A 22900-nucleotide genomic window follows, 5' to 3' on the forward strand; every position below is an offset into this window, starting at 1 on the left:
AGTATACAATTCACAGTTTGTTTATAGCTAGACAAGTAAGTAATGATCTCCTGTCTGAAGAAACTTGTTTATCACCTTTTGGTGACCAACTCCAACTCTCAGACCTTAAGAGTGTAATATTTGATATGTAACATAACTCTTTACATATTATTATCCATATATACAAATCACAAAGATTGATATTCACTGTGAAACAAGCTTTCATTAGAGCCTCTACATGACACCCTTTGACAAACTATTATGTAGAGTCCAAACCCAAGGGATCCTTGTAAACCCTGTGTGCCGCTGTGCAGTCAGCTAGATGGCACCAAGCGTTCCCTGGATCATAACAACTTGCCTAATATCACTTAAGAAATTTGTGGCAGAGGCAGGTACACAATCCACTTCTTCAGGGGAGAATTCAACTCTTTTAACCATAAGACCCTCTTTTTTCTCTTCCTGCAATCCTCTGCCTAATTTACTACACACATTCCAGTTTCAGCAATAGATGAGTTGGGGGTCCTAGAGACAACAGCTTCCTTCACAACACAACCCTGATCTATCTCTGGACTGTTGGTCATCCTGCTCACAAAATGAGGCAAGAGACCTGGGGGTGGGGAAGTATGTGGTCATGGAATTAAAGACTGTATCATAATGCATCTTGCAAAAGAGGGCTGAGTTACGGTTGTATAGACAACCTTAATTTTGACACTTCCTAACTTCTCAGTGCTTGATTTTGCAACCTTACTGTTCTTTGAATGTAGTGTTTTGTGTGTAATTTCCATGGTTTTGAATAAAGCAAATATAAAAAACAAATTCTATTCTATGGCATATTGAGACCCACATGGCTCATCAGCGAGGTTGGATTTAGATCCATACCACAGACCCTTACTCCTTGAGCTAATGGAATAAATGACAGCACTAGTTAATCTGTCATCCTCTCTGGAACATCACTGGGAGGGATGGGACACTTTGCCAAAGAGTTTTGCAGATGCTATTTGCAGACAGCAGAGGAATGGTGAGACTTGGGAATCTGGGGTTTTATTCCATGCTTTGTATCGAAGTGTTCTTTAGTGGTCATAGACTTTTGTCTGTTCTCTGCTCCCCAAAACTTGACACTTGTGCCCATGCACTTCTTTGTGTCCCTGGTTCAGTCCTGTCTCTTCTCTACCTTTGACTCTTTGTCCTAGTCTCCACTCAGGCATCTCAGCTCAGGCCTCTTACCCTGTAATTCCTAGTTTCACTCCTCTGGAATCCCCACTAGACACCCCAGCTCCTTGTTCCCAGTATTGGCTAGGGTGTGGGAGGAGAACTGGGATTGCCTCACTTGCTTGTGTAATCTGTCCTCCCCCCTACCCACTAGTTCCCAATCTCAGGTTTCCCCCAGCTCCACTTCAGATGTCTTCCCTCCATGGCCCCCGCTCCTGTTTCCTTGTCCAGCCAGTTCCAGTTCCCTCACCTCAACTCCCAGTTTCACACACTCCCCTCTTCAGTCACAGGTTCTTGTTCCAATCTACTACCCAGCTGTGCCCAGTTCAACTTCCCCGTCTTGTCACTTCTTCATTCAAATAAGGCAGTTCTTTGAGTGCTTGCTCATGTCCATTCCATTAGAGATGTGTGCACGCCTTCGTGTGCGGTTCCCAGAACTTTTTTCCCCTTAGCAGATCCCATAAGGCTGGCTCCGGCGTCCCCATTGGGAGTGGTTAGCCAAAACTTGTTAGATGGATCAGCTAACTCTGCCTATAATAAAGACAGCGGGTAATGTTACACAGAACTAATTTACATGACCAGTTCGGATGATGAAATCTCAATCTTATCAGCTGACTAATTCAGGATTGTTGTCTTGTAGTATTTTGAAAATCCTTGTGCTGCCATCTGGACCACAGTATGAAGTGGTGGTAAAAGGTGAGGTGAATATTTTGGGAAACAGACCTCTGGCAATGACTTCCTACCGCTCAGACATTCCACCCATTCTTTCCAATAAGCAGTTCATGGCATGGGGAGGTGTTGCACTTGGAAGAACAGTGTAAGTATCAGCAGTTCAGTTCTTCACATCTAATATTGCATTAATATTGCAATGCATTTCTATGCAATGTAAATTTTTTACAGTGCTTGCATTTAGAGACTGAAAATGCAGAATTGATAGATGGATTTTATTAAATGTCTTCCTAAGCTTGTGTGCCTAATGTTCAGCATACATTACATATATAAACCTTTTTACCTTTTGTGCAGGAAATCTCTGGAGACTCAAACTGTAGTCTTGCTTTAGTTCTTGACTTTGTTTAATTTTCTGATGGCAGTAGTTGGAAAAATGTATCCTTTTCTCTAAAACTGGTTCATTAAACTACTTCAAACAGTTCCATGGTATTAGGAACACTTCCAAAGTATCTTTTTGAATTTTTGTTTAAATGTGTAGGTTGTTTTGACATCAAGCAGCCATCAGCAGTAATATTTTGCTATAAAAAAGGATCACTTTAAAAGCCCTGGCTATTTTTAATAGATTTTTAAGGCCAGAAGGGGCTATTGTGAACATCTACTATAATTTGTATAACACAGGCCATAGGAATTAACCTGAATCAATATAAAACCTTGATTTAAAAATTTCTGTTGGTGGTGGATTCACCATCAAACTTTTACTAAATTGTTCCAATGGTTAATTACCCTTATTGTTAAACATTTGTGCCTTATTTCTAATCTGACTTTGTGTAGCTTCAACTTCCAGCCATTAGATCTTTTTTACCTTTGTCTAGTAGTTTTTAAAAGCCCTGTTATCAACTGGCTCTGTTGATGTGGGGAAAGCGGTGGACGTGATATACCTTGAGTGTAGTGAAGCTTTTGATAGGGTCTCCCAGAGTATTGTTATCGGCCAGTTAAAGAAGTATGGGTTGGGTGAATGGACTATAAGATGGATAGAAAGCTGGCTAGATCATCGGGCTCAATGGGTAATGATCAACGGCTTGATGTCTAGTAGGCAGCTTGCAATAAGTGATGTGCCCCTGGGGTTCAGTGCTGGGGCCAGATGTGTTCAGCATCTTCATTAATGGTCTGGAGGATGGGGTGGATTGCACCCTCAGCAAGTTTGCAGATGACACTAAGCTGGGGGGGGGGGGGGAGTGGTAGATACACTGGAGAGCAGGGATAGGATGCAGAGTTACTTAGACAAATTAGAAGATGAACCTCATCAGATTTCTTTTGACCCAATCAAGGAAAGTTAAGAGTCCTGCCCTTAGGATGGAAGAATCCCATGCCCAGCTACAGACTGGGGACCGACTGGCTAGGCAGCAGAAGTTCTGCAGGAAAGGACCTGGGGGTTACAGTAGACAAGAAGTTGGATGCAAATCAACAGTGTGCCCTTATTGCCAAGAAAGTTAACAGCATATTGGGCTGCATTAGTAGGAGCATTGCCAGCAGATCGAGGGAAGTGATTATTCCCCTCTATTTGGCACTGGTGAGACCATGTTTGGTATACTGTATCCAGGTTTGGCCCCCCAACTACAGAAAGGATGTGGACAAATTGGAGAGAGTCCAGCGGAGGGCAACAAAAATGATTAGGGGGCTGGAGCACATGATTTATGAGGCGAGGCTAAGGAAACTAATCTTGTTTAGTCTGTAGAAGAGAAGAATGAGGGGGGATTTGATGATAGCCTTTAACTATCTGAAAGGGGGTTCCAGGGAGGATGGAGCTAGGCTGTTCTCAGTGGTGGTAGGTGACAGAACAAGGAGCAATGGTCTCAAGTTGCACTGTGAGAGTTCTTGGTTGGATATTAGGAAATCTTTTTCACTAGGAGGGTAGTGAAGCACTGGAATGGGTAACCTTGGGAGATGGTAGAATCTCCATCCTTAGAGGTTTTTATGGTGCGGTTTGACAAAGCCCTGGCTGGGATGATTTACTTGGGGTTGATCCTGCTTTGAGCAGTGGGTTGCACTAGGTGATCTCCTGAAGTCCCTTCTAACCCTAATCTTCTATGATTCTATAAATTTTCTGTTCCCCACTTAGCTACTTATAGACTGTGATCAAATCCCTCATGACATTCTGTTTGTTAAGCGTGTTGGATGAGAAATGAGATCTACTGCAATTTAGGCTTAAAAGTTTCTTTTGGCTTTAATTATGTATGTTTTAAGATAATTCTATTATCACCTATTAATTATATATTCTTCTTCGAGTAGTGTCTTTGTGAGTGCTCCACCTTAGGTGTTGGTGCGTCCTTGCCTTGTCGATCGGAGATTTTTGCTAACAGTGCTCGTCCAGGTCATGCATGTGCCGTAGTGATCTTGCGGCACCTCTGTCGCTCTTTTCGGCCCACACAACCCAACCTCCTCAGTTTCTTCTCAACCCGTCCATGGTCCAAGACCGAGACTCTAGTGGTTCCTCACAGCTCGTCAAAATATCCTTACGTTTAGTTGTTTGTAAATGTTTTTTTTTCTGGCCCTCCCTCCCCCTCCAATTTTAACTTAGTTTGCCCTGTTTTACCTGTTTTAAAAAAAATTCTTTTTTTAAACTTACCTTAGAATAGTTAGTGTCTTCCCTCACTGAAGCAGTGTGCCATGCCGGGTTCACCTGGTTTCAAAAGATGCACCTCCTTCAGAGATGCAATACCCATGTCTGACAGGCATTCTGTGTGCATTAAGTGCCTAGGAGAGGGACATATAGTGGAAAAATGCTCCCACTACAAAAATTTAAGCTCTAGAGTGAAACGAGATAGAGATCTACGACTCAAATTACTACTAATGGAGAGATCTTTCAGACCTGCCTCTGACCCGGGTCTAGAGAACCGGTCTTTCAGGATAAGACCATCAGAAAAAGTCACTTGACTGCACCTGACATCGGTCCCAAAAAGAACAACTATCCAATCTCAACAGCTAAATGAATTTGTACTAAAGATGCTACAGGTCCCTCAGGTACAATGTCTAGCATGGTGTCAAAACAGTCTTCTCACTCCAGTATGGAGCAAAAAGAAAAATCATAAATGAAGAACAATTGGTCGCTAGGATGGCACTCCAAGCTTCCCTCGATGTGGCTGACACTACAGCCTGAACTGTTGCAACTCCAGTGGTTATGCATAGATCTTCGTGGCTACATTCAGCAGATCTGCCTAAACAACTGCAGACCACAATCGAGGACCTTCTTTTTGATAAGAAGAAGCTATTTGCCGAAAAGACAGATGAAATCATGCACACGTTAAAGGACTCCCATGCCACTCTCCGCACCCTCGGCATTTACATACCTGCCATAAGGAGAAAATCGTTCAGATACCAGCCTTAGAACTCCAGGTATCAATACAACCCACAACACAGAAGGCATGACCCATCGTGCAACAGACAATGGTCGCAATGCCACAGACAATCCAATCAGCAGTCTTCAACATCTCAGGCTGCCCCTCTAAATCTATTTTGAGGGTTTGGTCGAGGGCCTGCTCGACCTCCTGCAACTTCCAGCGCCACAGACAAATACCACCCTCTACAGCCATCAGTTATGCCCTTTCTACCACTCTTGGGCAAACATTACAATGGACAAGTGGGTCTTAGAAATTGTCATATCGGGGTATGCCATCCCCTTCATATCCACACCTACTACCCAAATCCCTTCCCCATCCCTCTTCAGGGACCCATCTCATGAGCACCTATTGCAACAAGAAGTTGAACATCTGCTGCAAATAGGTGCTATAGAACATGTTTCCTCTCAACACAAAGGCAGAGGTTTTTACTTCCTGTATTTCCTGACCCAGAAGAGAACTGGAGGTTGGAGACCAGTTTTCTGAGGTCTAAAATTGAACAAATTTGTAAAGGCTCAAAAATGCACGATGGTCACTTTGTTTACCATAATTTTGGCTTTGGAGCAGAGGAACTGGTTTGCAGCTCTCAACCTCCAGGATGCATATTTCCATGTTTCTATTCATCCTGCCCTCAAGAGGTTGCTCAGATTTATGCTGGGAACCAACCATTATCAATATACTATCAGTACTTTGGCCTTTCCACTGTCCCAAAGGTTTTCTCCAAAGTGCTTGTCATCATGGTGGGCCTCCCCAAGCAGAAGGGGAATCACTATATTCCCCTACTTGGATGACTGCTTAATAAAGGCGTGTGGTCAACTGCAGGCCAGTGAAGCAGTAAGATTCACAACCACGCTCTTCTGAAAACTAGGGCTAATGATAAGTGTCAAAAAATGTACTTTAGAACCAGCTCAACAAATAGAGTTCATAGGGGCACACCTAGACTCCTGTACAGCCAGGGCATTCTTACCGAGACACAGATTCAAGGCTATAGTAGACCTGCTATCCACAGCACAGAACAGCCCAACCATAACTGTCCGCACAGGTCTCCAAATACTAGGACATAAGGCAGCAATCACCTTCGTAATGCAACATGGACAACTACACATGTGGGCCCTACAACTATGACTCTCAACAGTATATGGCCTCACAGACACTCACTACATAAAGTAGTATCAATGCCAAACAAGATCAAACAATCATTGAGTTGGTGGACACAGCCCTGAAATCTAATGTCGGGTATTCCATTCGTACAAGAAACGCCCTCGATCATGACGACTACCGCTGCATCCCTGATAGGTTGGGGAGCACATCTACAGGGACATACGGCCCAGGAGAAATAGTCAATACACAAAATGACCCTGCACATAAATTTACTAGAGCTATGTGCAGTTCACAATGCCTGCTTCCACTTCCTATCTTTCATAGTGAGCAAATCTATAAAAACTATGACAGAAAACATTGTGTGCATGTTCTATATCAACCATCGGGGGAGCGAAATCCAACTCCCTTTGCACAGAAGCCATAAAATTATGGAACTGGTGTATATGCTACAAGATGAACATTTCAACAGCCTACTTACCTGGGATCCAAAACACAATGGCAGACTTCCTCAGCAGGACGTGATCGTGAGTGGGAGCTACACTTTTGACTTCTGGAAAACATTTTCTAGCTATGGGGTTACCTCTAAAGATCTCTTTGCCACTACATACAATTGCAAATGTCCCCATTTTTGCTCAAGAGTGGGTATAGGCCAGGGACCAAAAGGGGACGCACTCTTCCTCACTTGGAGCTGGAATCTCCTCTACGCGTTTCCACCAATCCCTCTAATAACCAAGACCTTGCTCAAAATATGACAGGAAAAAGTGACAATAATAATGATAGCCCCATCGTGGCCCAGACAATCACAGTTCACTTACCTGGCGCAGATGTCAGCTCGAACACCAAGCCCCCTCCCACTTCTAAAGGATCTCCTATCCCAGGACAGGGGATGCATTGTCCATCCAGACTCAAGCAAGTTACACCTACCAGTCTGGTTCCTAATTGGTTCTGACAAGCAGAAATGCAATGCTCAGAATCAGTAAAATGTGTATTACTAAACAGCAGAAAATCTTTCATGAGAAAGACTTACCTCCAAAAATGGCACAGATTTACCTCCTGGTGTCAACAGAAGCATATCACTGCCACATCCGCACCAATCCCAGCCATACTCGAATACCTTTTCACCCTAAAGGAAATAGGGCTGTCAATTAGTTCTCTAAAAGTGCACCTGGCATCTCTTGCAACTTTCCACAGCCACATAGATAACAATACTGTCTTCACACATCCAATCATGAAGCGTTTCATGTCAGGCATACAGAACTTATATCCAGAGATTTGTCCCCCTACACCTCCGTGGGACCTCAGCCTCATTCTGAAAACCATCACCAAACCACCATTTGAATCACTAGTGACCTGCTCTCTAATGCGCATGTCAATGAAAGTATTGTTCTTAGTGGTCATGATATCAGCGAGATGTATGGGTGAACTCGGAGCACTTATAACACATCCACCCTACATAATATTTCACAAGGATAAAATGATTCTGAGGCCCCATCCAAAACTTATTCCCAAAGTCATGTAATCTTTCCACTTGAATCAGCCTATCCATTTACCCACCTTTTGCCCAAAACGCCATGCTAACCCACAGGATGCTCTCTTCCACACCTGAGATGAGCTTTAGCATTCTACCTTGATAGAACAAAATCATTTAGATCAACTCCTAAAGTGTTTGTATCTACTGTGGATCGATGCAAAGAAATGGCCATATCTACACAAAGACTCTTGAAGTGGATTTCAGGTTCCATCCATGCATGTTACGAACAATCAGGTATTATGCCACCACAAAGGATTAGAACACATTTCACAAGGGTGTCTATATCCACAGCCTTTCTAAAGAACTTACTGATTATTGAAATTGGCAGGGCAGCTACCTGGACCTCAACCCACACTTGTACCAAACGTTATGCCATTGACCAAGCATCACAGTCAGATGCAGCGGTTTTTTCTCAATACTCTTCTCCATACAACCTCTCAACTCCAAAGTCCCTCCAACCATATAAGGGTACTGCTTAAGAGTCACCTAAAGTGAAGCACCCACAGGGACACAACTCGAAGAATCTCAGTTACTGCACAAGGTGAGTAACCTTCTCCTTCTTTGAGTAATGTGTCCCTGTGTATGCTCCACTATCCACCCTCCTCCCCTCTACTTTGGAGTCAAATCTTTGTGCTTCACGGTAGAGCAGGAACAGAGGTGGTTGGGTCGCATGCACTGAAAAGAGTGCCAACGGCGCCACGAGACCACTATAGCATATGCACGACCCAGATGAGCACTGCTAGCAAAAATCTCCGATTGATGATGCTAGGATGCGCTGACACCTAAAGTGGAGCACCCACAAGGACACACATCTCGAAGAACCTCATTTACAGCACAAGATGAGTAACCCTCTCTTCCTGCAAAAACAGATATGGCAAGAAAAGTAGATCATAGAATCATAGAATATTAGAGTTGGAAGGGACCTCAAGAGGTCATCTAGTCCAACCCCCTGCTCAAAGCAGGACTAACCTCAGCTATATCATCCCAACCAGGGCTTTGTCAAGCCTCACCTTAAAAACCTCTAAGGATGGAGATTCCACCACCTCCCTAGGTAACCCATTCCAGTGCTTCACCACCCTCCTAGTAAAAAACTTTTTCCTAATGTCCAACTTAGACCTCCCGCCCTGCAACTTGAGACCGTTGCTCCTTGTTCGGTCATCTGCCACCACCGAGAACAGCCTAGCCCCATCCTCCCTGGAACCCCCTTTCAGGTAGTTAAAGGCCGCTATCAAATCCCCCCTCACTCAGGTTACTTTCCTCGGGGACAGGGCGACTCTTCTCATATCTCTGATCTGCTATTTTCAGTTACTCTTTGCCTATATCTTCTCCACTCTTATTGTCAATTGTCTATCTTTTATCCTCTGTTCCATAATTTTGCACAGCCTCATTTTACTAAGCTACCTCATTTCTGTTATAATGAAAACATTTTCATGCATAAATTACAATAAGTAACCTAAATTAATAATTTTTGCTTATGTTGCTAAATCTTACTTTTTTCTCTCTGGTTTCCAACTCATCTATTCCTTGTTGTCATCCCCATTAGCTCCATCCAGTTCTTCTCTTACAGTAGTTGTCCTGAATGATCTGTTTTTGTGGCCTTGGGTTTTTTACTTGGTAGCTTGTCTTGTTGGGAAGTGGGGCGGGGACGGGGGGGTGTGCGTGTCTGGGGGGACTGTCTTGGTGAGAATTCAGTATCTCACTGGTCTGCCCCTTGCCTTTTTGAATAAGGTCATTCTTTGCTTCTTAGTCACCCATCTCAATGTAACGTTATCAAGCATCAGGGCAGTCTAAAGGCCATGTAGATGGGATTACTATCTAACTTGCCTCCAGAGGCCTCTCGCCAACCCCTTTGATACTATACAAGTAAAACTGCAAAGCCAAACCAGAAACATAATTCCCAACTCTCCCCTGCTTCCAAGGCACAAAAGCAAGCCCCAAAAGCATGTACTGCACATCCAAAAATTCCAATATAGCCCCCATGCATGCATCACTTACCATCTCTGAAGTCCCCCCAAGACTGGGAAGAATCCCAGGAAGGGGAAATCAGAATACATATTTAAAAAGAGCTATCACTGCCTCTCTGGAATATGAACAATAACTTGTTTGTTTTCCTACTTCCGTGCCCCCTGAACTTGCAGCACCCAGACGCTCAAGGAAAGGGCATTTATCAACAGCTTAGTGGCTGACTAATGGAGAGGGAAGAAATGGAAAATTCGGTATGAAATGTTTGCAGACCTCATTGCAGACTCCAAAACAACAGAGAGGTGGAGGTTGTGATTGAGGTTGGAGAGGGGAAAAAGACAGGAAGTTATCCAAAGACAGTATTGCTGTGACAAGAGACTCTATAGAGGAAGACAGGGAAATGCAAAGGCAATTCCTGGAGGCAACACAGAAACAGAATGCTCTGCTGCAGTGCATGCAGCTAGCGGGCACCCAAACAATGCCCTCAATCAAGACCGAGCCATGTTCAGCAGCCCCTGGACAATACAAGGTACTGGGAACAGCAATATATGTTTTCTACTATACTTCCACAGCTGGGCTCCCAGTGGCCACTCCCCTCTCTCCCAAACTCAGGACAGCAGAACAATACACTTGGAGCCCGACTCTTCTGAGCCATCTAATGCTCCAGTAACTTCAAGCCTTAACACTCAACAGCAGAAGGCCCAAGAACAAGAAGAGGCAGAGGCAAGATGTATACTCTTCTGTGAATTGGAACCACTCCTCCGTCCCATTCTTGTGTTCAGTCCTCCACTACAGTGTCACTCTAAAGCTTTGTTTGATTGTTTTAAATAAGGATTTATTTGTGGCTATTATATAGTGTTTGTTTATTAATTTTAATAGTTTTTATTACTAGGGTTGGCAATGCATTTTACACAGAAAAGCCATACATTTTGCACAAGTCATACGTTTATACAAAAGTGTAAAAGAACTGAGATAAAACATGCCAGTTTTACCAACCAGGAAAGAAACTGCAGTGTTCACAGTCCATCTCCCTTCTTCCCCCACCTCTGAGATAACAACTGGACATATAGCTGCATGTTTTCAAGCCTCATACTCAAAGTAAGACCAATAAGAGTTCTTGATGGTAATTCCCTGGCTGTTTCTATTTTCTAATGGACAGCTTGTTGTCTGCTCAATCCATTGAGCAAGTCTCTGCACTTCAGCCTTCCACCTGTTGTTAAAGCTTTCTCCCTTATTTTCCACAAATAGGGTGCAAAGTAAAACATGAAGCTGTAATCTTAGGCAAGTTTTATTTTCTACAACTTCCAACCTATTTTATAAACAGCACCACCTTCCTTTCAGATGGCCAAATGCATACTCCACTGCTATTCTGCAACTGAGGGAATAGTTAAACAGTTACTTCCCTCAGACCAAGTGGCCTATGAATGGCTTCATTAATCAGAGAAGCAGAAGATAGGTCAGGTCTCCGAATTTTTATCTTTGGAGCAATCTCCCCACCCTTAGTGTCCACAGTGATTCTGTCCCTTATCCATCAAGGTAAATGGAGCAGAGTTCCAAAAGATCTAGCATCATGAATCTTTCCACACCACATCTTCCATTCATTTGTGTAAATCTGCCATAGTGGTCAGCTAATCCTTGGAGCACCATGGAAAAAAATCCCTTTCTCTTTATAAATTCTGAAGCTTGATGTGCAAAGGAAATGATGGTCATGTGGTCAGTTGCCGTATACCGTTTGGGAGCCCCATGTGGGCAAAGATATCAATAATCCTCTGAGCATTACCAAGCTTTATAACCTGGTGCAACGGTACCTGATGCATAACATCACACACTTTCATGACAATGGACCCAGCCTCCCCAACAGTTGATCTCCCTACATCAATTTGATTGGCTATCGACCGGTAACATTCAGGGATGGCCAGCTTCCAGATGGCAATGGTGACCTGCTTCTGCATGCATACGGGGAACCACATATTGATTGGCTGCAGTTCTAGAGCTAGTTCAAGCACATATCTAAAATGTTTCCCTCCCCATCCTGAAATCCTCTCTCCACCGCCACCAGGTCTGCAGAATGATCCTTTCCTACCTATCAGCACTGGTTTTGTGACCCAGAAATGTTTCTGCATCATGTGATGCTGCTCCAGGAAGAGCTCCTATAGTAGCAGTTGCTCAGTGTCATTGCTCAGTATCACCCTGGTGCTCCTTCCTCTGCTACTGCTGAAGTTGCTGATGGAAAGGGGAGCTGGTCGTTTGACAGGCAAAGTCTAGTATGGAAGCTACCCAGCTTTGAGAGCTGAAATATGGCTCAAGCAGCCTTTGTGTACTCGCAGTTACCAGCATAGCAGCTCAGAGAATTATTGAGTCCCTGCTGGCCAACAGCAATTTGAAAATGGTGCCAGCCTACTCAAAAGGAGGAAGTATGTGATGGAGAGAGTGGAATCGTGATTTTTTTTAAAATTTTTTGAATTTGTCTTCCAGTCCCAGAATTCCACTGGCTTCCACTACACATACCATGATGTACAGTGAGAAAAATCTCAGTGCACATTGCCCGACTGCAAAGCAGAGAACCATAGGATACTCTCAGAGAATGCCATGTGCTTAGTGCACAGGAAGCCCACACATAGTGTATGCAAATTAAGAGGGCACAGCTGTCCCATATGTACTCTGTTAATACAGCTTACATATCGTATGCTAATGCATCCACATCAATTCACTGCAAACTTCATCACCACGTAAACAAGGCTTAGGTGGTTAGTATTTTACGTTAAATGAGAGAAAATAATTAGTTTATCATTCAAAACTTTAAATGCTAATAAATTTATATTTATGGTGGTGGACTCTTAAGTACAGTTTTGCCAGATATCTACACGTCTTCAGTGGTTGAAGGGACTCACTCATCAGTCTTGTATTCATGTCCATTTGAGTCATGTTCCGTCCAACATAACCACATCTTCAAATGATGCTTATATAATTTTTCTATGAAGGAGCCTTTGTTCTACTGAAACACTTTTTGAAATGTTAGTCTTAAAACTAATTATCACCCCAATTTTAAAGATAATTAATTTAAGACAATGTGCTAAAATTAGCTTCATGTGCTAGATTCTCTGATATCTGTGATCTTAAAATAATTTTTTCCTGTTAAGTTTTTCATTACCTTGCTGTTGAATGAAAGGAGTTTGTGCTATCAAGTCAATAAGCTGAACACTGGAGAAAATAGAAATAACTTTTTTATAAGTCCAGTGATTTAAGTTGCTGTAACAGTGCATAAGTTTTCAGGAAGAGTGGGATTTTTAAAAAAAGTTAATTATACTGTTAACATTAATAAACGTGTTTAAGTCCTGTGTAACTGAAACGGTCCTAAATATTTTTCAGTCAACAGAAACTAACTCTAAGAAATAACTCTCCATCTACAACTCAGCATTTACGACTTGTGATAAGAGGTCAAGATCAGGACTGTTTTCAGGTGAGCATAATGCAGACTTCTACAACACTTTTTAACCAAAAGTATCGAAAAAGTCTTTATTTTAGTAAAACTCCAAAACTCTGCTTCTCTAATATTTAAGCTTGATATAGCATATTATTTTAAAATGTTGGCTCACATGGGTAGCCTCATTAGAGAATCTTAATTTACATCAGGGGTCAAATTCCAAAGGTCATAGTGAATCAACTTCAGTGCAAACAGTAAAATTCTTGAGTTCATTCTAAAAAAGCAGGCCAGTGATCAGTCTGTATTTCAGAAGATGGGTTAAATCCTTTGAAGCCAGTCACTTTGGTGCCTGTCTCATTGGGCAGGCATTGGGCCATCCATGGAGATGCAATAAATAGATGTAGGGTGCGTATGAAGTAGTTTATGCCAGATGTTAGAGGCTGCAACTTCAAGTGTCTGCCTTCTGCTGTCAATTTCAGGTTCAATTAGTTTGAAGCTCAGTTTATAAAGTTAAAACTTTTTTGAATTAATAGTAAAATGTTATTCCTGGTTTTTATTGCATTCAGTAATTTTTTTTTTTTTTTTTTTTATTATAGTTGAGAAGTACATTTGGTACAGAAGAGCGATTGACTAGTAATCGGGAGCTCAAAATCCGTCCAAGAGAAGATAGTAATATCTTCTTGATGTTTACACCCAGTCATGTAGCTTGCATGTTAGCAAAGCTCGAAATCAAACAGTTGGGGATTCAGTCACAACCAGGAGTTAAGTTTACTGTAAGAGTCCTGACTTAATTTGATATTTTTAGTGAGTGAATGCCCAGCTTCCCCCCTCCCTTGGGTGGGTGGGTGTATGGGAGGCTTGTCAGGGAGTGCTGCAGGAGGTGGGGGAGCTCCTGTAATCCCTCCACCGTCCCTCAGGGAGTGTAAAAGGCTGCACCCACATTCACATGTGAGCCCCTGAGGAGCTGGGAGTGTGGGTGATGCCTCCTCCCAGCGGGTGTGTGTGGGAAGACTGCATGGAGTTAGCAGGAGTCGGTGTGGGGGGAGAGGCTGCATGGGGATGGAGAAGGCTGAATGCTGAAAGGGAGGGTGCATGGCCAAAAGGTGTGGGGCAGGGGGAGGTTGGGCTGACGTGCTTTTTGCCCCAACCAAGCCATGGAGTGGGTCTTGGTGAGGTGGTGGTTGTTTTATGATTTTAGCAGCTAGAGCCCGAGCTCTGGGACCCTCCCACCCTGCAGGATCCTGGAGCCTGGTCTCTAGCCCAAGTCCAGAAGTCTACACAGTAATGAAACAGCTCTGCAAGCACAAGTCAGCTGGCACAACCAGCCACAGGTTTTTCTTTCTTTGTGTAGACATACGCTTAAGGCCTGAGAGCTTAGTGTACAATTGAAAGTGTGATGGATGTTGATTCTTGGGTCTTAGCTACATGATGAGGTAACTGAAGCACGTTAATGTGTTGTGTATTAATTGGTCTGTGTAGACCCTGCTGATGCACATTAAAAGTTCCGTAAGGGGCTCTAACATAGTTCTGGCTATGTGAAAATGCACTAGAAACTTTCATTGTGCATCAGCAGGGTTTATACAGCCCAACTAATGTGCCTTACACAAGTTTATATGTACCAACATGGTAGTGCACTTCAGAAATCACATCCCCAGACTACACATTACCCCACCATCTAGACCAGACCTTAGATATTCTTACAACTATTAGAAGGGTGTTTTAGAGAATTTTAAATGGTCCAAGTGAAAATTTAATAAAATAAATTTACATTTAATGTCAGTTTGAAAAGGTCTATTTTCAGTGCATCAAATTGAAAGCTTTTTTTTCCCCCCAAGCTTCTTTAACCAATTGGACTCGTTGCATACCTTAGTAGACAGTTGCTTTTATAAAACTATTTTGTGGGAGGAATTCTTAAAATTTTAGGTGAATTACTATTTTTTGTTTTCAGATACCTTTGTCTGGATATGGGGGAACAAGCAATGTAATTTTAGAAAATGTTAAAAAACTGTCTGACAGTTACATGGTAACACTGAATGGATTGCCTGATAAATTACGAGAAGTTTCTGTCCATATAAGAAATATGGGTTCTCGAGCTGCCTACGTTAAAGCATTATGCTTTAGGGACCTTCAGTCAAAAGCTGTCATGGATCCTAAAGTGATGGTGGTTTCTCCAGAGAAATTTGTACTTAAGGAAGGAACACAAGAGGTAAGTGTAAAAGCCCTATTCAACTCAAGTTATATTAATTGAAATGGAGCTGACATATTCAGGTAATATATACATTACCTGTAAAATGTGTGTAAATTCTCCAATTGAACTGTACTCTAAACTAACTCGGTGTCCCAGTAAATTTCAGTGATACTGACTTTATTTTACCAAACTTAATACTACTTTCAAGGAAAAAATAATTTTGAAAATTCAAATATATAAAGACTTTCTTTCAATCAGGTGGTTACGGTAACATGTAATCCCATGGAAAGGGAAGAAATGTTATATAAAACAAGCACATCGTTGTTATCTACAATATGCTTCTTTTGTGGAGATGAAGTTTCCAGGCAACAGTATCGCAGGTAGGATTGAATTTACTACTCTGAAATAGTCAGCTATTTTATTACAAGTATGTTAAAAGTCAGGTGTAAAGTACCATTTTTGTGGTTTCTACAGTATCTCTAAGGATAACCTTGGTATCTTTCTTGATAGGACACAAAAGTGAAATGTTCTCTTTGGCAACTTATGCTTTCCGAAATTATGAAGCCTCATTACATTTTCCACTAGCATATTTCAAATTTGAGTGACTTTAGTACCAGAAGAGAGATTCTACTGTGGTATAGCCAACCCCCCTTGGTCTTGCCGAATGGCAACAGTCTCCTTTGGCAGTGTGGCCTGAGGTAACTCTTCCCCAACCTGGACAAGTCTTTTGTCTTTTTCCCCTCGGCACCCCTCTCATGGAGTGTTTAGTGCAGGCCTTATTTCAGGCCTGTGGAGTGTCCTTCAACCCCGTGGTGGGGAGGGTAGTCCCAATCCATCTATATAACTCAGGGCCCAGGAAGATACCTTCCTGTGGTTCCTTCACGGGACTGTAGAGGTGGTGGTAAAGCCCTGGAGGATCAGAGGCACACCGGTCCTTCCCGCTGGGGCCAGGGTTTTTCCTTCTCTGCTTTTCTGGCCGCAGAGCAGCACTACCTCCTAGTCTGGTGGATTCTCTCCTCTGGCCGCCACAAACCTTCTGGCAACTCCTTTCTCTCCTTTTTTTGTCCCCCTCCGTCTCTCTAGGGGAGGCAGGGTTTAAGTAGGCCTGGCAAAGCCCTTAATTGGGTCCAGGTATTTCCAATTGACCTGCAGTAACCTCTCCTCTGCCTGCAGGGAAAAGGGCATTTAGCAGTCTAGGGCTCACATACCTGCCCTGGTATACCCTTTTGTAGACATCTGGCCTGACTTTACCACACTACCTTTTTATTCCTAATATGCTATGCTCTTAACTTTATGTAGCCTTTTACTTAAATAAAAAACGTTAAGAACTCTGGAGAGGAGGAATCTAGAAGTTCAATTTTTTTATATTCGTCGTCAATGAGATCCTCACCTTGGCTTGCTGATTTGTACACTTATATGGGCAGAGGTTAGGGATGTGTATGTATGCACAAATGAAATTCTCTAGGATATTTAGACGTTCACTTCAGAGATTATTCAGTTTGCAGAATATGAGGTATAAATATTTAATTGTAATAAGATGAAAAATTACTTTTATTATATCTAGAACAGGTGATCTGATCATTTATTGAATTTGCAAAATAAGTATTAAAAAAACCCAAACCATTTATATACATACTTACACAGAACATTCAGCCCAAGTTTCCCGAAAATGGATTCCAAAATTACTGAATATAAACTTACTGTGGGTAATTGGCCAGCCTTTAGGTTGGCTGGTTGATATCCACCCAGGCCTTGCAAAGTTCTGGAGAACATAGCTTATTGAAAGAAATGTTCTTCTTCAGGTGCTTATTCATGTCAATTCCAAGCAAGTGTGTGCACGCTGATAGGTTTATCCCCTAATGGTATCGGCAGGGTCTGCTCTTATGCCTCTTAGGGTTGTGCCCTCATGGTGCCATATATAGGACCCTGCTGACCTCCCGCCTTTTTAGTTCCTTCTTACCACCTGTGACAGTTTCTGGAACATTGCTCTTCTCTTGCTTAGCAAACTCTTCCCCAGTGGATTTTCAAACATTACCTGTAAATAGTTAAGTATTTATTGTTTGTTGTGATACTTTCATCAGCTTAGATGTTTTAATGTGAATTGATTTACTGGCTAGCTGGAGGTTACCTGCTTGTGCATGTCAAACATCAGATATTGCATGTTGATAGAGTCATATCCCTCTGTAGCCAGCCAGCAGGCAGGAGGAGGCACAGTTTTCTGTCGGGCATTGTGGCATTGCTCTGCCTGAGGCCAGAACTCAATAACTGCAGCAGTAGCCATTGAAGGCATGCAAGCAAGCCAACAAGTAAAGTCATCTTCCTTTCATTCAGTTTTTGAAGATGGTGGACTAACTCGTTACTCATGCCTGGAAATCCTTCTCAGGAGTCCCTTAGCAAATCAGAATGGGAGACTCCCTTGAGATCATTGACATATGGGGGCTTGATTAATTCATCTCTATGTAAACCAAGCTCAAAGTCTATGAATCCAAATATATATCCAGTCAGTCAGCAGGTCTTTGTTTGTTGTGACATTTGAGTTTGTGGGTCATCCAGAGAGTATAGCTCAATAACCTACCAAAGGCCTGAATAAAAATAATTAAAAAATGCAAAACTAGCTAAAATTCCTAAGTGAAATAATAGAAAAACCAAATTATACATTTAATCAGCCATGCTTATATAGGTACATTTACTATTCTATAGACAGATGTTTATAACTTCTATGTGTTTTGTTATTCAGTGACTCACCTGTAAATAACATTTTTGAGGCACAAAGTTTGGGTGAAAGATTAGACTTTTAACTCAGAGCAAAATGTCTCTTCCTTCTAAAATCACAATTTTGGGGTTCATTTTTTATATGCAGGTCTAAATCTGTATTGTTAACCCTAAATAACCCTAAATAGGTTGCCTGACTTTCAAAAGTGACTTCAAAAGGCTCTGTTAGCACTTGTCAAAATCAGATGAAATCAGTTAAGCCTCATGGCACCAGCACTTTCCAGTGAAAGACTGCCATTGGAAACACTCTTGGAGAATGGGAAGATAAATGGCCACATCACACAAACATCATCCATTTTGAAGACACCATTTGTGAAACTTTGACTTTGTGGAAGTCCAGGTTAAAAAGAACATTTTAGAATAGGCTTCCAAATTCCTGAAGCTTGGATTGTAACCACCATGTGAATAGCCTCAGACTTCAGATTTTTGGTATGGCTAACATCACACTCACCATGAAGATGAAAACCTTATGTAGTACCACAGACTACTTATTTCAAATTAAAACTGTGGGAGTGGGCATGTTCTTCATAAATTAATTTAATTGAACCAGCAGTTTAAAAAAAAAAAAAAAAAGACTGTCTCAGTTCACTAGTTCCTATAACATGGGAGCAGTAAAACAGATATTTCTTGAATGAGGTATGCTCATAAAAATTTGTCTCATCACTGGTTTGGTGTATTCAAGAAATAGTGAAGTTTGCTTTGGTGGTGGACTTCTTTTTTTTTTAAACCTCACTGAGACTTTACAACAACAATTGACTTGTCTCAGTCAATCTAAGTTTTAAAAATGAGTGGCAATCCCAAAGATGTTTTTTCTGATATTTCTCTTAACAGAGCTGTACTGTATAAAGAAGAGGCAGCAAAACAAATATTGCCTGAAAACAGCATTCTGAGAAACATTAAGTTTGATGAAGAATTTCGAGGGGAACAGCTAGTGACTGAAGGTAAACATGTAACTTCTTAAAAAGAAGTACTATTACAAATATTTATTCCTGAAATGTTTGTGTTCTAAACATCACTCCTAATAAAAACATTTCTGTGCAATATTTGGTAAATACAGAATAGAAATCCTGATTTGCACAAAATTTACTTCCTCTCATTCCCTACCCAGAGCTGCATATTTCTTGCCTACCTGTTACGTGGGTTTTTTTTAGTTGTAAGCTCTTCGTGGCAAGGACAGTTCTTTACAGAGTTTGTATAGTACAGCTCGTGGCACAACAGGACCCTGATTTGGTTGGCCTCTAGGCACTTATTGCATTATATATCCTAAATAATTATTTCAATAGTTTCTTCTGGTCACTGCTGCTTCAGTAAATATGCTATTCAAACACTTCTTCAGTGCAAATTTGTCAATGTTAATTTGTTATCCAGATTATTAAGAAAGTCTGCTTCTTCCTCTGAGGGTGTCCTTTTTTGTTACTTGGTGAAAACCCTCAATATCTCATCTGAACAAAAAAAATTCAAACTGAATGCCAAAAACATATTTACTTATTTATTTACTGAGCACCAAAAGTGTTAAATAGTATTCAGACACACAGAAATTATATTGCGTAAGAAATTATATTTCAAGATAATTTACAGACTGATTCTTTCTCCGTGTATTTTCTAAGAAATATTTATGCCTTGTCTTTACAACAACAAAAGATATATGGCTTACAAGCTTGTGTCTCTCATCAACAAGTTGGTGCAGTATAAGATATTACCTCACTCACCTTGTCTCTCTAATATCCTGAGACCAACATGGGAAAAACTACACTGCATACAACAATGTAATATTTGTGAAGTAATCATGCTATATATAGTGCTGAGCACCATAAAAAAAACTCATGAGGAAAATAATTATATATTTAGTGCAGTGGTTGGATGGTATGCAGTAAATAAAGCCTGTAGCTACACATTCAATGAGGAGAATAAAAATAAATGCTGAATAGCTAGCCATTCAGTAACTACAGTCCAGTCTGTGCACTGAATGAGGTAGAGGTCCTGTGGAAAAAATAGTATGTGATTGTCTAATTAGAGACTGTCACAATGGAGATGCACAATGGGTTCAAACTAAGTTGCCCAGGCATCCTTAGTTCTGGCATTTCCTAACTTTTCACTGCTTTACTAAACATCTTTTAACATAGTTCTTTGTATGTAATTGTTACACTGATTTACTAAACCTGTAACTTGTCTCCAGTACTAACATTCTTGAGACACAGTATGGAGGCTGTGGCTGTTGACAGTTATCTAACCTAGGCAGTAGTCACATTTAAATGGCATTTCTTGTCCCAAAAGATTCCAAAGGGTTTTATGAAATGTGTACATACTACATTATTGAAATGAATATAGTTCTGAAGTAAAGGCTTGTAACCAATTAGCACGTATACATTGTGCAAATGTGGGAAGAAACATTTTGGCCAGTTATGACAAGGGAAATATTCTTATGAATAATGCAGTTTTGTGGTCCACATGGCATATTTAGATTCTGTACAATAAACGTTTTCTAACCTTTGTGGTTGGGGAAGATAATTTTGAACCCAGGAACAGTACACAGTGCAGTGATTTGAGTTTATGAACATCTTGAAACTGACTGACTGTGACTTTTCCTACCCTCCCTCGGTCTCATTAGAGTATTAACTATAAGTAGGCTTGACAGAATTTGATTTTTTTTTGTAAATTCAGCTAATATCCATTTTTATTTTTAAACATTTTATCCATTTTTATCCATTTTAATTTTCTCAGTTGTGTGAAATTGAGGTTTACATTTTTTTTTTTTTTTGCTTTTTATGTATTTGAATGCTCACAGTTGAGAGAAATAAGGGTAACGCCAAGTCCCTGCAGGCTCAAGTTGCAGGGAAGGCTGTGGCCCTGGCGGGGGATAGCTGAGTCCCCTAGTCGGGGCTGTGAGGAGGAGGATGATGAACCCCTGCTTCCGGGGAAGGAAACCACGTTACTCAACAGCTTCTGCCTCAGGGCAGCCCCACATTCCCCGCCAGGGTGCACACAAATAGGGCCATGCCAACAGAGCTCAAAGGTTCTCCCACGCCACCAGTGACATTGGAGTTGCAAAGGGCAAGCCAGGAGCCCAGGATATAATGGATCCTTGCAGGTGCTATGTGGTGGGAGGAGGCTGCACTTCCTGACTGCTATCAATCAATATTTTTTAATTCAGTGATTTTCAACCTGTTTTCAAACCAGTGATTTTTGACCTGGGGATCCGCAGACTATGCCTAATATTTCCAAAGGGGCCTGCATCTCCATTTGAAATTTTTTAGGGGTCTACAAATGAAAAAAAGTTGAACACAACTGTTTTAGTTGTTTTTTGTGTGTCAGGTAAAATTGAAATTTATCAACAACTAACAAATTAAATTGATACCTGTCAAGCCTATTAAATGTCAGTTTTAACAAGTTAATTGGTGTTCACCCCCAAATAAAAATAGGGAAAAGTGTACTGTATGGGAGGGATGGGTTTAGAACTGAGATTTTCTGCAAGTAGAGAAATGAAGTTGGGGAGGGGGAGAGACAACAGGAAAGAGGGAGAGAAACAAAAGGGAGAATAGGCTGAAGGAGGGTAGAAATAATGGTATTTCTAAGGGTGACATTTCACGTTTGCAAGCTAAGTGATACTACGTGTGCCAGCTGCGGAACAAATAGCACAATTCAGTTATTGCATAAATGTCAGATTCTGCTCTTGATCATTTTGTAAACTTCCCATTGACATCAGTGAGTTACATGGTGGATTGGAAACGCAAATGAAATTTGACACTTCACAGAATGAGTGTGGTAATCTTGATCTAAGTGTTCCTAATCTGAGGTTAGGTGCTATATAAACAGTAATAATCATCCTTTCTAGCTACTATGAAACAGAGCCAATAATATAAATTGACCTGAGTTGTTTATAGTAAGACAGTACATATCCTGTAGGTTGGAAGTGCCCATTCGTTCACTTTGTCAACCCAAGGGGAAATGGTTTAAAAGAATAAAGCAAAAATATTTCAGCCTCTGACTAGTTAAACTTCAAATATGTTTTTGTCCTAATGTACTCTTCTTCAGTTTCTTCCAAGGCATCATGACTCTCCTGGCCAATAGCATAGCTCCAACAGCAATGGCAGCTCTCTTGAGTATTCCTTAATTTTTAATTTTTGTATCTCATTCATTTTAAAATATCTTCTCTCAGAACCTTAACATAGTCCCAAGATCCTCTTATAGTGTTTAAAGTAGTTTTATCTGTTCATTTTCTTCTTTGAATGATGGTACCTATTCCACCCATAGATATGCATGTGCACATTGTACCTGAGTCTGGAGATTTTTAGTAAGCAGTGTCCATTGGTCCACACATGCGCAGTTGTTCTCCTCACGCTCCAAACCAAGGATATAAAGGGCAGTGTGGACTGACAGCTCTCTGGTTTCCAGTCCTCCCCGCCAGTTGATCCCTCATATAGGCACTACTGGGGACCTGTCCTACCCTATGCACTTGGAATGGGTACATGAGCCTTATTTACCATCTCCTTGCCAATCCCAACTGGTCCCATTGGAAAATGAAGGTGAAACAGATCCAATGGTTTTGACCAGTGCTGAATTTGTAATGAAAGAGGTGCAGAGACTCAAGCAATTTTTTTACTTTTATAACTGACACGGCAATCCCAATGGTGCCGGGGTTATGAACTGCCAAGCCTAGAGGTGCCAGCTTT

The 22900-nt window shown here is 41.4% G+C and overlaps 1 protein-coding gene across 1 annotated transcript in view; it reads left to right on the forward strand.

Moving 5' to 3' along the window:
• CEP192 (centrosomal protein 192) overlaps positions 1 to 22900 on the forward strand; it is a 211473-nt gene that overhangs the window by 129393 nt on the left and 59180 nt on the right. The window contains exons 37-42 of the mRNA XM_067546060.1: positions 1829 to 2005; positions 13216 to 13306; positions 13867 to 14043; positions 15219 to 15476; positions 15717 to 15838; positions 19062 to 19171. Of these exons, the coding sequence (XP_067402161.1) occupies positions 1829 to 2005; positions 13216 to 13306; positions 13867 to 14043; positions 15219 to 15476; positions 15717 to 15838; positions 19062 to 19171 (935 nt within the window). The remainder of the gene's footprint in view (positions 1 to 1828; positions 2006 to 13215; positions 13307 to 13866; positions 14044 to 15218; positions 15477 to 15716; positions 15839 to 19061; positions 19172 to 22900) is intronic.

The sequence above is a fragment of the Emydura macquarii genome, unplaced genomic scaffold (genome assembly GCF_026122565.2).
Source record: "Emydura macquarii macquarii isolate MOO-44397 ecotype Brisbane River unplaced genomic scaffold, CSIRO-AGI_Emac_v2 contig_212, whole genome shotgun sequence".
NCBI classification, from domain to species: domain Eukaryota; kingdom Metazoa; phylum Chordata; order Testudines; family Chelidae; genus Emydura; species Emydura macquarii.